Source organism: Lentinus tigrinus (assembly GCF_003813185.1).
Source record: "Lentinus tigrinus ALCF2SS1-7 unplaced genomic scaffold L226scaffold_61, whole genome shotgun sequence".
NCBI classification, from domain to species: Eukaryota; Fungi; Basidiomycota; class Agaricomycetes; order Polyporales; family Polyporaceae; genus Lentinus; species Lentinus tigrinus.
In genome coordinates this window covers 95,402-109,615 of record NW_027137970.1, presented here as the reverse complement: position 1 = coordinate 109,615, position 14,214 = coordinate 95,402, and the positions used below count along the sequence as shown (strand labels likewise).

At 56.6% G+C, this 14,214-nt stretch overlaps 5 protein-coding genes across 5 annotated transcripts; all 5 read right to left on the bottom strand.

Moving 5' to 3' along the window:
• Positions 1-5,191: 5,191 nt before the first annotated feature.
• On the bottom strand, positions 5,192-5,983 carry L226DRAFT_342135 (uncharacterized protein). The gene is made up of 2 exons (XM_067674085.1): positions 5,310-5,983; positions 5,192-5,230 (listed from the first exon to the last, which is right to left on the bottom strand). Exon 1 carries the CDS (start codon positions 5,859-5,861, stop codon positions 5,406-5,408), a length of 456 nt encoding a protein of 151 aa, XP_067529126.1. The 5' UTR covers positions 5,862-5,983; the 3' UTR covers positions 5,192-5,230; positions 5,310-5,405.
• On the bottom strand, positions 5,778-7,496 carry L226DRAFT_342117 (uncharacterized protein). Its single transcript, XM_067674084.1, has 4 exons — positions 7,410-7,496; positions 6,535-7,354; positions 6,060-6,460; positions 5,778-5,997 (listed from the first exon to the last, which is right to left on the bottom strand). The coding sequence occupies exons 2-4, from the start codon at positions 7,349-7,351 to the stop codon at positions 5,986-5,988; spliced, it is 1,230 nt and encodes a 409-aa protein (XP_067529125.1). The 5' UTR covers positions 7,352-7,354; positions 7,410-7,496; the 3' UTR covers positions 5,778-5,985.
• Positions 7,497-8,173: 677 nt separating this feature from the next.
• Positions 8,174-9,010, bottom strand: L226DRAFT_342060 (uncharacterized protein). Its single transcript, XM_067674083.1, has 4 exons — positions 8,996-9,010; positions 8,792-8,939; positions 8,424-8,725; positions 8,174-8,363 (listed from the first exon to the last, which is right to left on the bottom strand). The coding sequence occupies exons 2-4, from the start codon at positions 8,797-8,799 to the stop codon at positions 8,257-8,259; spliced, it is 417 nt and encodes a 138-aa protein (XP_067529124.1). The 5' UTR covers positions 8,800-8,939; positions 8,996-9,010; the 3' UTR covers positions 8,174-8,256.
• On the bottom strand, positions 8,652-9,310 carry L226DRAFT_540648 (uncharacterized protein; the record flags this gene model as incomplete). The annotated part of the gene is made up of 3 exons (XM_067681914.1): positions 8,652-8,722; positions 8,792-8,939; positions 8,996-9,310. The coding sequence occupies one exon, from the start codon at positions 9,305-9,307 to the stop codon at positions 9,014-9,016; it is 294 nt and encodes a 97-aa protein (XP_067529123.1). The 3' UTR covers positions 8,652-8,722; positions 8,792-8,939; positions 8,996-9,013.
• Positions 9,311-12,856: 3,546 nt separating this feature from the next.
• Positions 12,857-14,102, bottom strand: L226DRAFT_576346 (uncharacterized protein; the record flags this gene model as incomplete). Its single annotated transcript, XM_067685335.1, has 2 exons — positions 12,857-13,230; positions 13,295-14,102. 2 exons carry the CDS (start codon positions 14,100-14,102, stop codon positions 12,857-12,859), a joined length of 1,182 nt encoding a protein of 393 aa, XP_067529122.1.
• Between the last annotated feature and the right edge of the window lie 112 nt (positions 14,103-14,214).

Below are 14,214 nucleotides of genomic sequence, written 5' to 3'. Positions count from 1 at the left end.
ATGTGTATCATAGAATATCCGATTGTATTTCTTGGAATCTGCTACAGCACACACATGAGGGACAGCCCGGTAAACATATTAGAGTTCGATCCCAATTAAGGTCTGCCGCGTGCCTGAAAGTTTCGGTACCGGTTTAGTTGCCGGCGGCACGTTTCGTTCCCGGCGTCCTCGCCACGTGTGCAATTCCGGCCGCGTGGTAGCTCTCTCTAATCCATCCATGCCGGCCGCGCAGCGAACCCTTCAACTCTCTCAAGGCTGGCCGTGCAGCAGCTCTGTGTATCCCTCCATACCGGCCGCTCAGCAAATCTTTCGAGACTCTGAAAGCTGGCCGTGCAGCAGGCCTCTGTATTCGTCAAGGCCGGCCGTACAGCACCTCAGCCTACACGTCTACCCTGGCCGAGCTGGGACGCCGCAAAAACGTCCATCCGGCCGTTCAATGGCTACTTGAAGATGATGATGCCGGCCGTTCAGTAGTACAGGTACGCATTGTTTGCTATCTACCACCCCCCGTGCACATTGGGTCCACTTTCTGCATACTCGCAACCGTCAGCGTTGAACGGCCGGTCTGTATAGAGGGGTATGGCATGGTCCCGGCCGACCCCCAGGTCATATCATCTGTATGCAACCGGCCGGCAGGTATGTCCACATACACCCCTATCTAATGATCTCCTGTGATGACCTACCGCTTGTGTACTGACCTATTCTTCTCAGATCGTGTCCCGCATAGCTGATGAATGCGATTGCCGACCTAGCCACGGCAGTCTTTGGTGGGGAAGGCCGGCCGACCAGACGACTCGGTATATTCTCTATCCCCGGCCAGCACCGGGTGCTCTGGTATGTCCTACAAATCTATACTCCGGTTCTCTAGTACGCTAATGATATATTGTGGATACTATGTGCAGCGGACGCGGGCAGTGTCGGCAGGGCAGTGTCGGCGGAGGCGACAATATGAACAGAGCTAAGACAGACAGAGAACGGAATGGCGGGAGGGTGCATTGGGAGGTGAGTACTAAGTCCCAGCCTGCCGCCCTCTGTAAACGTGCCTGTATGCGCGCACTGATGGTCGCGGCTCTGCACAGGAACACCAGGAGACTCAGGGATACTGGGACGTGAGGCTGGCTTCAGGCTGTTACGAGCGCCTGGAATGGAACGCAGATAGATGAGAATTATAGGAAGATTCATGGCGCATATATGCACGTACGCGCACCTCTCGGGCACGAAGTGCGAGGGTCACCATGCTAATCATGCAGCCGCTCGTTCTACACAGATCTAGCGCACTTGGAGCGACTACCCGCTACTAGCCCGTACAGGCGGCAGGGCAGTGAATCTCCCAGGACGCAGAACACACGCATTGTGGTCTCGCGGACGCTCGAGAAGCACTAATACCGCCGGCATTGCCTCGGAGACTCGGATGAAGCTAATACGCCCTGCAGCGAACAAGAACGCGATCCGGTTCGGTGGCCAGTGCGCGGTGATAGAGCGATGGAGAAGCTCTGACATTGGGATACGTATCTGCCAGTGAATCGATCTCTGCGGCTGCCGCTGCTGTCACTGTGCGCCGCTCGCGGAGGTTCGAGCTGTCGAAGGACTGGGAGCCACTTGTCGCAGTTCCAGATCTCTCGCGGGAGGACTAGGACATGTAGAGTACCGTACATCTTGCGCTTGCCGGGTCGTGCGAGCGAGAGACGAAGCTGCGCCGCGGACGGTCTACAGTAGTTTGACACCTGACCCAATCCCAAGCCTGGAGACATGGCGTATGCCGCACGCCGCGCAGACGCAAGAGAACTATGGGGCGCAGCACCGTGGCGGAAGAACGAGCCACGCCGCGCTGCACAAAGCACACTCGCAGATGGTCAACGGTCGACGCCTGACCAAATCTGGAGCTCCAGAAGAGAGGTCTGCACGCCGCGGCAAAACGTGCCACATCGTGATTTGAGAATGACACCGACAGCACTTGAGAGATGCAGGCATGGCATCAGCCGGCCAGGGGAGAGATGTCGATAAAGTGTGGTTGGATTCAGAGGCAGTAAAGCCACGACAGGTATAGTGGCTACGGGAAAAGAGGGTGGCTACTCGGGTGTACGGCACTCATGATAGACTCTCAAGACGCAGCCAGCCGACCATGGGATCCTGTACGGCTGCAGATATTAAGTTAGAGTAGGTGGAAGGTGCTGCTCGAGGATGGGCTTGCTGTACCACAGCGTGGGACGGCGGCTCCGAGCTTGTGCGGCCGTGAGGTGAGGGTGCGATTAGCGAGTCGCGAGCCAGTGGGAGGGCTGCAATAGACGTCAAGGAGAAGATTGGCGCGGTGGGATGGACCTGCAGTGGTGTCGGCGTGCCAGGAGCGTCCTCCGCTGTCTTGAGAAAGCAGATAGTGCCAGAGACAAGCCCGGTGCTGCAGGAGAAGGAGGAGCGCGAGGACGACGAGTGGGAGACCAAGCACAGCGGAGTGTCTACCGGCAGACGAAGAACAGAGAACTTTGCGCTCGCTGCAGACGCTTCGCTCGAGGTCGCTGCGGGGGAAAGGATGTTGTTCCAAGAAGAGGAGCACCGTTGGTCGTTGGTCAGTCGCCGGCCCTCCTTCCATTTTGGGCTCGATGACGTAGCGCGACGGGCTCGCGCGCTGGCAGCAGGGCGATCCTCAACACCAGCTTCACATCCTCCCCCGATGGCTCGAGATCCACGGACGACTCTCTAGCGCATCCCCGGCCGTCTCTTGCGCGTTATTCCCAGTGCATCGTCGCGCCTTGCGATTACGACGACCGGTGCGTCACCGAGTCTATGACTTCCTAGGCATGTCCGCAGTAAGTACAGCACACACTCGATTCACCGGTCACCCGCTGATGATGCCAACATGTTCTGTATGTCATCTGTTCTCTGTCTCCCCGGTACCGCCATCCCCTGCCAGCTGCCTGTCGACTCTTTCCCAGATGCAATTGCGCTATCCCACGACGTCTGCACTCCACTCGCACTCGATGCACACCCGCAGTGCGTATGTCTTTCCACATCTGCTCATCGCAGTATGCTAACTACGCATTTCAATCACCCAGATGTCGACTACGATCCCGCCCATAGCGTATGATACCACCCGTCCAGTGAGCTCGGGCAAGCAACTTTCCCTCAAGGCTGTCGCCTGCTTTTTGGAACCGCAGAACATTCCTGCACGGTGGTGAGTCCAACGAGTGCTCGAACGAACAGACAAACACAGACCAGTCATAACAGTGCTCCGGATCCCCTCGCCTCACCTCATGGAACCTTGCATGGACGCGTCAGACGAAGCTCAGCGCGTCCTCCGACCACCCGCGTACGCAAAACGGAGTCCGGGCAGATACTGCAAGAATGGTAAGTCAGACCGCGACTTGTTCAGACAGCGACGAAAACTCACCGGATGCAATCCAGTTCGAATGAGGGCGGTGGAACACCCCGTCGGCCATAGCCAATCGGAGCGCAGCAAGCGAAACACCCACACTGGCAATTTATCCTCAACGACGGCGAACCTTGCCTGAATGGACACGTCGCGCGCACCAAGGTTCAAGCAGGCCCGGTTGAACACACCGACGTTGCCGCGCACGCTCCCCGGTGCGCGTCGGCAAATATGTCTGAATTGAGATGAACGCACAGTAAGTCATTCGGCGGCTCGTTTAGGCCACGGAAAGTCCTCACCGCACACAGTTCAGATCACACCGAACCTTCGAGGCCCGCGTCCCTGCTGAAGAGGAGACCAGAGGCCGGCGTCAGCACGGTAATCCTTTAGAAGAGCCGCAAAACACTCGCCATCGGCGACGGCACAAGCTTGGACTTTGGACACGTCAAATGTAGCTGGAAATACGCTCGGACGCGAGGATGGGCGGCCGGTCGATGCGATGACATGGACAGGGCTGGAAGGGATAGAGAACGGATGTATGCATGAATGATGAGCGATGGGAGCGAGGGAGGGGGCAACAGGAGGTGAGTACTGAGTCCCTGCCTGCCGCCGCCTCGTCCTCCCAGTACTTCATCTGTGAGAGCCTGCAGCGATAGTGGGTATCACTGCGCGCTGTTTGTGGAGGTCCCAGCTTTTGAGCTCAAGGACTCGGAGCCACTCATCGCAGAACTCGCAGTGATTCTGGATGTTCTAGATAGTATTTCGCGGGGCCGCGTGTACCCGCAAGTGGGAACAGACAATGTAGCTGCAGCACCGCGGAGAGTCTACGGTCGACACCTTACTCAGCTTCAAAAGCGGAGCTGCACGCCGTTCAGACGCAACAGCTCTATCCGCCCTTCGACCAGCGCTGCGGCTGCAGGCGGCAGAACGAGCCACATCGCGATGCGCGAATCACACCGACCCCACACATCTTTGCAGACAGAGTCTCGAGGCATCGCACCAGACCGGCAGGGGAAGGCTCTCGGTGAAGTGTAGTTGGATTCGGAGGTGCGTAGGACGTAGTGCCACGACAGGGATAGCTACGGGATGGAAAGGCAGGTTCGCTACTGCTACAGGTATGGTGCTCACGAATCTCAATAGGTCTAGCCATCAGACCATTGCGTCCGGTATGCCACACCAAGCTAATGTGGGCCGAAGGTTGCGTTCGAGGACTCTGGGTTCGTTGTGCCACGCGCGGTCAGACGGCGAGCTTGCCACTATACGGTGCCGCCGCCAGGTAATGTTTCGACTCGCGGAGAACTGGCAGTGGTATAAAATAAGGTAAGAGATGCAGTAGCACTGGGGGAGGAGGAGTACGAGGAGGCGCACGGAGTCAACTACCGTACAAGCGATGCAAATAATGATCGCTTCTGTCTGGCATCCTGCTGCACCTGAGTTACGAAGTAGTCAAAGTATGAGTGGCAAATCAGAAGGAAACCGTACACAAATGAAACACAGAAAACGGCTGGACTAGTGACATCAAGGACAAACCGGAACAAGGGATATATATAGGTGGAAGCAACAGCGATGCGCGCGACGTCCAAGCCAACTTGAAGTCACAGTCCTCGCCACAAGGTTGCCGCCACCTCACCGCGCGACCGTGACAGCTTGTGCGGGATTCTCGATAGTACTGGGCCCTACGCGTAGTCGGCATCCACTCAGGCACTGCGAGCGCGTCGCGCGAGTCCAGCGAGAGCGCGACCGGCGCTGCTCAGCCAAAAAGCGCATGGAGACGACTCGACAAGTGCACACGAAGTTCTCCGCCGCGTGTAACGAGTACGGCCTGGCTACGCGACGCTGCTTTGACTGCGCTGGTAGCGGCAGCCACTACGGCGAATGCGAGGGTGAGGGCAAGGACGTGGTCAATGCGGAAAGTACTGGTATTGACATATGGGTGGTCACGTACTAGGATCCAGGGATGATAGGTGTGGTGATCGCGCACTGAGTAGGAGACCGGGCCTCGGTGACCTGACTCATTCAGGAATCGCGAGCGGTGAGAGACTCAGATGGAGGACGGTTTGCCAGACCCCCACGCGGCCCAGGCGGCGGAATGTAGGAACGTTATGGACGAGAATTCGAGTTGGAGGCCACTCGCGCGAACACGAGGGTGAGGGCTGCTCGGGCGAAGTCGCGATCGAAAGAGCTGGTTGCATAGTGCGGGGATAGTAGAGGCCGTGGTCCCGGAAGCGAGTGAACGGTGAACATCGGTAGTGTACATGTCGATGGGCGCAAGAATTGAGAACACCTCGGATGGAGGCCCGGAGGGTATGGCATACGGTGCGCTCGGAATTCGTGGATGAATCAGACGCGGACCCGATGGTGGTGGGTTTGATTGAGAAGGGAAGACATGGAAAAGCGGTCGGAACTCGGAGATTGTCGATGGAGGAGAGAGATGTGCATGGATATTCGGTGGAGCTCTTGCCAGCGTGACGGTATCAGCAGAAGCAACGGGAGCCATTCCATGCCTGCCCTAGGACTTGAACGTTGAATGGCGACTCGGATGCTGCACTCGTTGGACAGTCTGACTGGTGCTCAAAGTCGGACACTCCATGCCGGGCCCGACGGAGTGTGTCCTCATGCTCTCAGTCGACGTCCTGTAGAGGAGAATTATTCACTGATCGCGACAATGAACGCATACATGACACAAGGTACTCACCAAGCGTTGCAGTCGGTTATCAATATGTAGGCGGAGGAGCTTCCGTTTGTGGAGCTCAGGCAAGCATCTCCTGGCGTGTGCGCGGAGAAGCTCTTTCTTGTCCTCATCTTCTGCATATACATTGAACACGACCTCCTGGAGACTGCGGAAGGGCTCACACGGGAGGACGCGATCGATCTCCTCAAGTGTGTCATGTTCGAAGTGGAGGGTGGCGTCATTGTCCGACTCGGGGCCCGAGCGACGTTTTAGGGTGGAGATATCGTAAATCCCGATATATTCTATCATGTTTGACGAGATGCCCTGCAGGACCGAAGCCACATCTTCCCAATTGCCCCGGTAATCATGACATTCGCGGAGAATCAAGTGTTTGAGAGCAGTAAACCCCAATAGAGGCCGGCCGTCTGGGCATTAGGTACAAGAAGCATCAGTAATGTTGAATAGTAAACAGTTGACAAGATAGCATAATTATACACACCGATGATATGTATATCAAGATCTGTGACAGACGGCCAAACGCGACCCACGAAAGCGTCTACAGCTTCCCGCGATGACCCGGTGGAAGGTAGGCCGGACAAGTCACAGACCAGCACTTTGACGGGTGACCCCTCCAGCGCCGCCGTGATCCACCTGAGGAACACGGCCGCGCATTGTGGCGGCAGGTTCCAGATGCGAAGTTCGTGTAACTCTGGCCAATATGTGCGGGGACGGGGAGTCGTCTGCAGGTGCATTTCGTGCGGGACCGTGGGCCATGTGAGCCAAGAGATGAGGAGGGTGGAGAGCAGTGGTAGTGCAGTGAGCAGACGTCGCACATCGTTGAAGGAGGAGAATTCACAATGCCAGAGTGACAAGGATGTGATGGTGCGGAACTGTGATAACAGCAAAGGCCACTTAACGGAAGGTCGCTGGTGGCTAAAATCTATACGGTAGACGTCCAATGTACGCAATCCCGGGAGCTTTCCTGCAAATTCGACGAAGAACAGACGAGCCGCCTGGCTGAGTTGATCTGATCCCGAACCACTGAGGTCAAGGCTGTTCACGGAGGCGAGATACGGGCTCAGCATGGTCTCCTGGGAACGTACGACCCTTTCGACGAGCAGGTCGTAGGTACGCTCATGTTCGATGTAAAAGACTCCGAACAGTTCGGCCCTGCTCCTGGGCAGCCAGCTCCGACAGACGAGAGCACACATTGCGAGTGTGTGGGACCGACTCGGTCTGGGGCTATTCCAGTAGTCGTCGAGAGCTACACCTGAGATGATGGCGTCCGTGATTTCTGGGGGCATGGAAGGGGGCATGACCTGCTCTCGACGGGTGAGCTCTATCCGTCATAGCCAGTATATTCGCCTGACGCACCTTACGGTATCGAAGAAGCTTGGGCTACTGGAGACAGTGTGAGGAGAAATCGAATGGTACAGGATACAGAGAAGGTAGGAGACGTCGACTCGGAGGACAAGGACGGTCTCCTAGGGTGGACTGGCGTCTCATGTTCAGTTTCTCAGGCCGAAGGGGATGGCGTTCGGCACGAAGAATTTCACGGAAAACCTGCCCAGCGTTTCGAGCGGAGAAAGAGTGTGGGAAGGCCCAGTGCCTCCATGTCCAGCTTGAGGTTCATGTAGCCAACGTTTGGATCTCCCCGCAGGTGCAAGCGCTGCGGAGACGGCACAGCGACCTTGGGGTACACGGATGCCGGGAGTTCGGCCCCTTCGAGGCATGATAGAGCACCAGCAGGCAGTGGTTCCTCACGGGACTCCTGGTCAACACCATCGACATGAACATCCTCGCGACGTGCCTGGTCTTTTGGTTGACCATACCAAATGATGAGCTTCGTGCATACTCCGGAACAACGAACGTACAGTGAAGTTGTGGTATCTTGTCCACGGTCTCGGTTTCGACAATGATCGTCGATAGATCGGACGGAAGGATACGCCATAGCTTCGCAGGGGACTGAGATCGCTTCGAGATAACTCCGGGGGATCACGCTACTCCCCATCCACCGCGTCGACCCAGAACTCCGGGGTGGCAAGTGCAACCTGACGCCAACGGCGGCATACATGAGTGATCCTGCCACATGTGAGTAAAGATGTGGGTGAGCGAAGATATGGGACAGGAGTTCGTTCGGGAAGCGATAGGGTGGGGCGACACTGTTGTGGACAGCGAGAGTAAACGCGAACTTGCGATACTCATCAGCCCTGGCGAGGATCTACGAGAGCATCTCGGCGTCGCGCAAGCCAGACAGCCTACGCCGGTCAGCCATGGGTAGAGTTGATGCGAGATCTGGGAAGGGGCAACGTCTAATACGCTGTCCATCTGTTGGCGACAGAAAGTCTGCAATGAGCTCACCAAATCGACGAACAGGATGATCCTCACCATTTACAGTTACGAGTCGGAGTCCATCACTAGGTACTATACCGATGGCATGTGCGTGCGAGTTGTGTCGGGGAAACGTAGTCGAAGACAGACGACAACGCGCCTGCTTAGAACGCCGCCTTCGTTGCATGCCATGATTAAACGAACCTGACGTCCGCGCTACACGGGAATCCGGAGGAGGGCTTCCGTCCTCGAGCTTCAGACAAGCGCAGTCAGAGAACATATGTAGCTTCGTATTCGCGAGAACAGGCAAGAATTGACGCGGACTCTGAGAAAGAGGGACCATCCCCGAGGAACACCACCTAACGAGCCGTCCTCCGTTAGTTCATTTCTCTTGCGTGACAGGCCAGACGGGCTTTACAACTCACCTGCACATGTAAAAGATTCGTTAGTCCTCGAGGCGTCTTGATGAGTGTCCGAGGGACAACCTTGGGATTGCAACCGACTCTCAGACATCTCTACACTCACGACAGTCATTCCAACCGCACATATCATACATGTCACAGCAAAAAAGGTCTGTAGACTGAGCATTATGAATACCAAACTCGTTATCAAGAACGAACTGAACTCACCAACAGACGTCCTCAAGATCACAGCTCATCCCCGCCTCTCTTCGTTCTCAACCTCGGCATATCCTGTACATCCACCCTCAGCACGCCCTGTAACTGGCTCAGCGACCTCATAACATCGTCCTGGGAGTGAGCCCAGCTATCCTGCGGTACGCCGAGCAGCTGCACGTCCTGCAGCTCCCCGACACGGCTCAGACGCGTGATGAGCGAGTGGACGACGAGTCCGTCGCGATCGCTGTTGAGCGCAGAGGTAGGCGAGATGGTCACAGCAATGAAAATCTTGTCTGCGTGTTCTTGAGCGAGTGTGGTTGTCATCGCTATCTCGCGGCAGGACAAGGACATACAGAACAGTACATCGTTCGTGGGGGGAGTCGCGTGGAGCTGCGAGCGAGCGATGAAGCAGCGCCGTGTACGGTCGGGATCGGGCTCTGGACGAGGACGGGTCTGGCTGGCCAGGGGGGTTCTCGATGAAGCGTACTTGGATTGGGCCACGAGAGACATAGCTATGGAAAGGATGGTGGCGACTGAATCGGTGAGACTCACGATAGACACCCAAAACACGGCCAGTTGACCATAGCGTCCTGTACGGCTCCAACCGTCGAGCTATAGTGGGCGGAAGGTGCTGTTCAAGGGTGGGGTTGCCGTACAGGGCAAGACGACGAGGTTGTGCGGCCGTGAGGGAAGGTTTCGATTCGTGACTTGCAAGCCGGTGGGAGGGCTGCAGTGGACGTCAAGGCGAAGATTCGCGCGGGGGCTGGACCAGTGGTGTCGGCATGCCAGGAGGCGAGAGTTAACGTCCTCTGCTGTCTTGAGAAAGCGTGCAGTATGTACTGCACAGGAGGAGGAGCGCGCGGACGACGAGTGGGAGACTGAGCACAGCGGAGAGTCGGTAGAGATTGACAGAGAAATACAAGGAAACATGCGCTTGGTGCCTGCGCTGCACTCGAGGTCGCTGTGGGGGAGAAGATGGTTGTTCTGAGGAGGAGCGCCGTAGCGCGTCGGTGCTCGCTGGAAGCAAGTCCATCCTCAACGCCCACTTCACGTCCGTCGTCCTCCCCCGATGGCTGGAATTCCCCGGACGACTCGGTAGCGCACCCCGCCCGCCTCTTGCCTGTTCGTCCCAGTGCATCGTTGAAACTTGCGATTGCGTCGACCCGTGCCTCCTACACCCGTAGAGCAACTGACTCTACGACTTCCGAGGCACGTCCGCGGTGAGTAGTTACTGTACAGCACACGCTCGATTCACAGACGCGGTGACGATGCTAACAGGGTCTGTATTCATCTGTTCTACGTCTCCCCGGTACCACCATCCCCCTGCCAGCTGCGTGTCGGCTTCGGGCCCGCCCAATCAAATCTCCCGAAAGTGCACTAACCCACGATCCCGCCTGCACGCCTGCAGTATGTACGTGTCTCGACCTCTCCTCATCACAACATACTAACTACGGCGTCGCCGTCAGCACGACAAACCCATAGAAGAGCAGCAAAACACTCGCCGTCGGCAACGGCACAAGCCTGGACTTTGAACACGTCGAACGTAGCTGGGAGTGCGCCCGGGTGGCCGGTCGAGGCGACGACATAGACAGGGCTGGCAGGGACAGAGAACTGATGTAGGAGGGAAATGAGTGAGGGAGGGTCCAACGGGAAGGTGAGTACCGAGTACTGTGTCCCTGCCGGTCGCGCACCTCGTAGTTCCAGCACTTACCAGTATCTGTGTTACACCCAGCATAAACATGCCACGCGCGGCGCATATAACCAAAGAGAACTCAGGGGAACCCCGTCCGAGACTCCGAGACTCCGAGTCACGCCCGTCGTGCTTGGTTCGCTGAAGGTGCATCCTGCGCGCCCGGTGAGCCTGCGTTCAAGCAAGTGAACCGTGACGACATCCCGTCAGCTTGGAAAACCACTTGGACGACAGCCCGGAAACACTTCATCGGCAGCAACGAACGTGAAGGACGTGTTGAACGACTGGGAGCGTGCCCATCGGGTGCGTAGGAGCTACGCGGAACTCACACGACAAGGAATGTAGGCCATGGCGGTTGACACGAGGACAGACAGAGCCGGGATGGCGAACGGACGGGTTGAGAGGAGGGATGGTGCGTCGGGAGCTGCTGGTGAGTGCCTGCTGGCCATCCTCCATCTGTCGGCCTCAATGGTGTTGCTCCCGTACGTGGCACATCCTGGATACTATACGGGGGTCCCGTCGTCGCCCCCGACCGTGAGCGTACTCGGATCGATCAAGGTACGCCCAGTGTCGGCTTGAGTTCAAGGCCAACGACATCAAGATCTGTTCTGTAGCAGCCTGAGACGGTCCGGGCTGGGACTGCACAGCGGAGTGCGAAGCCATGGACCCAGGAGGACGGTACGTACGCGCCTCTTCATAATTTCTGGTTGTATCTCATGTGGTGTCCGTCTATGCACGCAACGCTGCTGGGAGCATCTCAGGTGCGTTTCTCCGGTCACGCGAGGGCACGAGCTTTGCTCGCTGAGCCTCTGTCTCTTCAGTCTGTTCTTACGAAGGTTTGCATCTCGTACGGATGACAACATCGGACTTTAATCGAGTACAACGAATCGTGAACAGGGTGACATCAATGAGCATATAGTCTACTACTATGTACTAACTACGTCGAGCGAACAAGCGGGAAATCATACAGAATCGAAACTAACACAAGAAGACGACTGGAGTGGATACATCTTACATAACGGACACACCGGAATAGGGACAAGATATACGACGAACGAAAACCAACAGCAATGCATACATATGTACGTACAAAGACAAGTCCGACTGTCCCCAAGTTGTGGTTCTGCAGCCTCAGCGGTACGACGGCTCATGCGGGATGCTCAATCTCAGTGTCTCGTGCGTCGGCCTGCACTCGGGTGCTGCGAGCGCGTCGCGCGAGTCCAGCAAGACAGTGACCGGCGCTGCTCAGCCAAGAAGTGCATGAGGATGTGTGCATGCATCCGGGGCCGCCACATGTACCAGTACGGCCCAGCTCTGCAGCGCTGCCTCCACAGCGATGGTGGCTGCGGCGACGGCCACTCGGGCGAATGCGAGAATGAGGGTGAGGATGGTCGATTGAAAGGACTAGTCTTGACGTGAGGGAGGCATAGGGACAGTGGACGTCGTGATCACGGATGGAGGAGAGCCTCCGTGACCTAGGGGCTCATTAGGACGAGCGCAGGATTCGCGAGCGGCGAGAGACTCGTACGGAGAAGGGTATGCCAGACCCGCACGCGGCACAGGCGGCGGAATGCGCACGCCGTGGACGTTGCGGACTTGAACTCGAGTCGGAGGCCATTCCGGCAAATGCGACGGCGAGCCTGGACGTGATCGAAATGGCTAGCATATGGTGATGGTCACATAGAGATACTAGGGAGAGAGATTAGAGGTCGCGATCGGAAGTGGGAGATCCTCGATGGCATAGATTTCGACGAGCGAAATGAATTGCGAGAGACTCAGACGGAAGAGGCCCATGCGCACACTACCGCACCGGACGGCGTAACGTGCGGACGTGGAAGACGTGGAAGACTTGATGACGATTGGAAGGGAAGGAGACAGCCCGAATACCAGTGAGAAGCGAGGTGATGGAAGACCGGTCGGGACGTGGATATCTCGCGGATTGTCGAGGGAGGGGCTTGGGAAGTTATAGTGCATGGATATTCGGTCGACGCAGCCTGCCCACCCGCGAACTTGAACGACTCGGATGCACCCACTCACTGGCAACCGTCCGACCCGTCCTCGAACTCGGATACTTGTGGTCCGGCCAGACAGTGTGTGCCCTTATATTATCATTTGACGTCCTGTAGCGGGGAAATTAGTCTCTGATCTTGATGAGAGTGTACATTGCGGAAGCTCACCGAACATCATATCCATCGGATATGTAGGGAGAGGATCTTCTGTTTGTGCAGCTCGGGCAAGCATCTCCTGGCGTGTGTGCGGAGGAGCTCTTCGTCTTCCTCCCGAGCCGCAAATACATAGAGGATGAACTCCCGAAGACGGCCGAATGGCTCACCCGAGAGGACGTGATCGAGTTCCTCAAGTGTGTCATCATCGAAGTGCAAGTAGGTGGGCTCGTTGAAGTGACATCTCTGAGTGAGAGAATTGAACGTGATAGATTGTATCGTGCTTGACGAGACGCCCTGGAGGACCGAAGCCACTCCTTGCCAACTGCCCTGGGACTCGTAAAAATGGCAAGAAAAACGTTCGAGAGCAATGAACCCGGATAGAGGTACATTGTCTGAATATATGGTACAAGAAACATCAGCAATGAATGGTAAACGGGGGACAAGAATCATACATACCGGTCATGTGTATATCAAGATCTGTGACGGATGGCCCAACGCGACCCACGAAAGCGTCTACAGCTTCCTGCACTGACCCAGTGGAAGGCAAGTCCAAGATGTCACAGCGCAGCTCTTTGACGGGCGATCCATGCAGCGCTCCTGTAATCCACCTGAGTAGCATGGCCGCGCATTGTGGCGGCAGGTTCCAGATGTGAAGTTCGTGTAACTCTGGCCAAAATGTACGGGGACGGAGCGTCGTCCGCAGGTGCATTTCATGTGAGACCATGGGCCATGTGAGTTCATCGATGCTGAGGCTGGAGAGCAGTGGAAGTGCAGTGAACAGACGTCGCACATCGCTGAAGGAAGAGAAATGACAATTGTAGAGCGTCAGGGATGTGATGGTGCGGAACTGTGATAACAGCAGAGGCCACGTGACGGAAGGTCGCTGGTGAGTGAAATCTATATGTTCAACGTCCAATGTACGCAAACCCGCGAGCTTTCCTGCAAACTCGACGAAGAACAGACGACCTGCCTTGCTGGGTGGATCTGATCTATCACGATGGAGGACAAGGCGGTCCACGGAGGCGAGATACGGGCTCATGGTCTCCGAATGTAGAACCCTCTCGACAAGCAAATCGTAGGTATGCTCCTCTCGGATGGGAATGTTTTTGAACAGTTCGACCCTGCTCCTTGGTAGCCAAGCCCGACAGACGAGAGCACACATGGCGAGTGTGTGGGTCCGACTCGGTCTGAAGCCGGGGTAGCGGTCAAGAGGTACAGCTGAGATGATGGTGTCCGTGATTTCTGGAGGCATGTAAGGGGGCATGATATTCTGCTCTCCAAGTCGAAGCGTGAGTTCGATCCGTCATCGTGGACAATATTCGCCTGACTCACCTTGCGAGATACAGCGGGTTGGGGTATGGGAGACAGAGACTGAC

Bases quoted from the DNA above. Each gene is read 5' to 3' on its own strand.
- L226DRAFT_342135 (XM_067674085.1), bottom strand. From the start codon at position 5,861: ATGGCTCCCGTTGCTTCTGCTGATACCGTCACGCTGGCAAGAGCTCCA.
- L226DRAFT_342060 (XM_067674083.1), bottom strand. The intron at 8,364-8,423 runs GTGAGGATCATC...TGTCGCCAACAG, and splicing joins CCGACTCGTAACTGTAAATG to ATGGACAGCGTATTAGACGT.
- L226DRAFT_342117 (XM_067674084.1), bottom strand. From the start codon at position 7,351: ATGCCCCCTTCCATGCCCCCAGAAATCACGGACGCCATCATCTCAGGT. The intron at 6,461-6,534 runs GTGTGTATAATT...CCTAATGCCCAG, and splicing joins TCTTGATATACATATCATCG to ACGGCCGGCCTCTATTGGGG.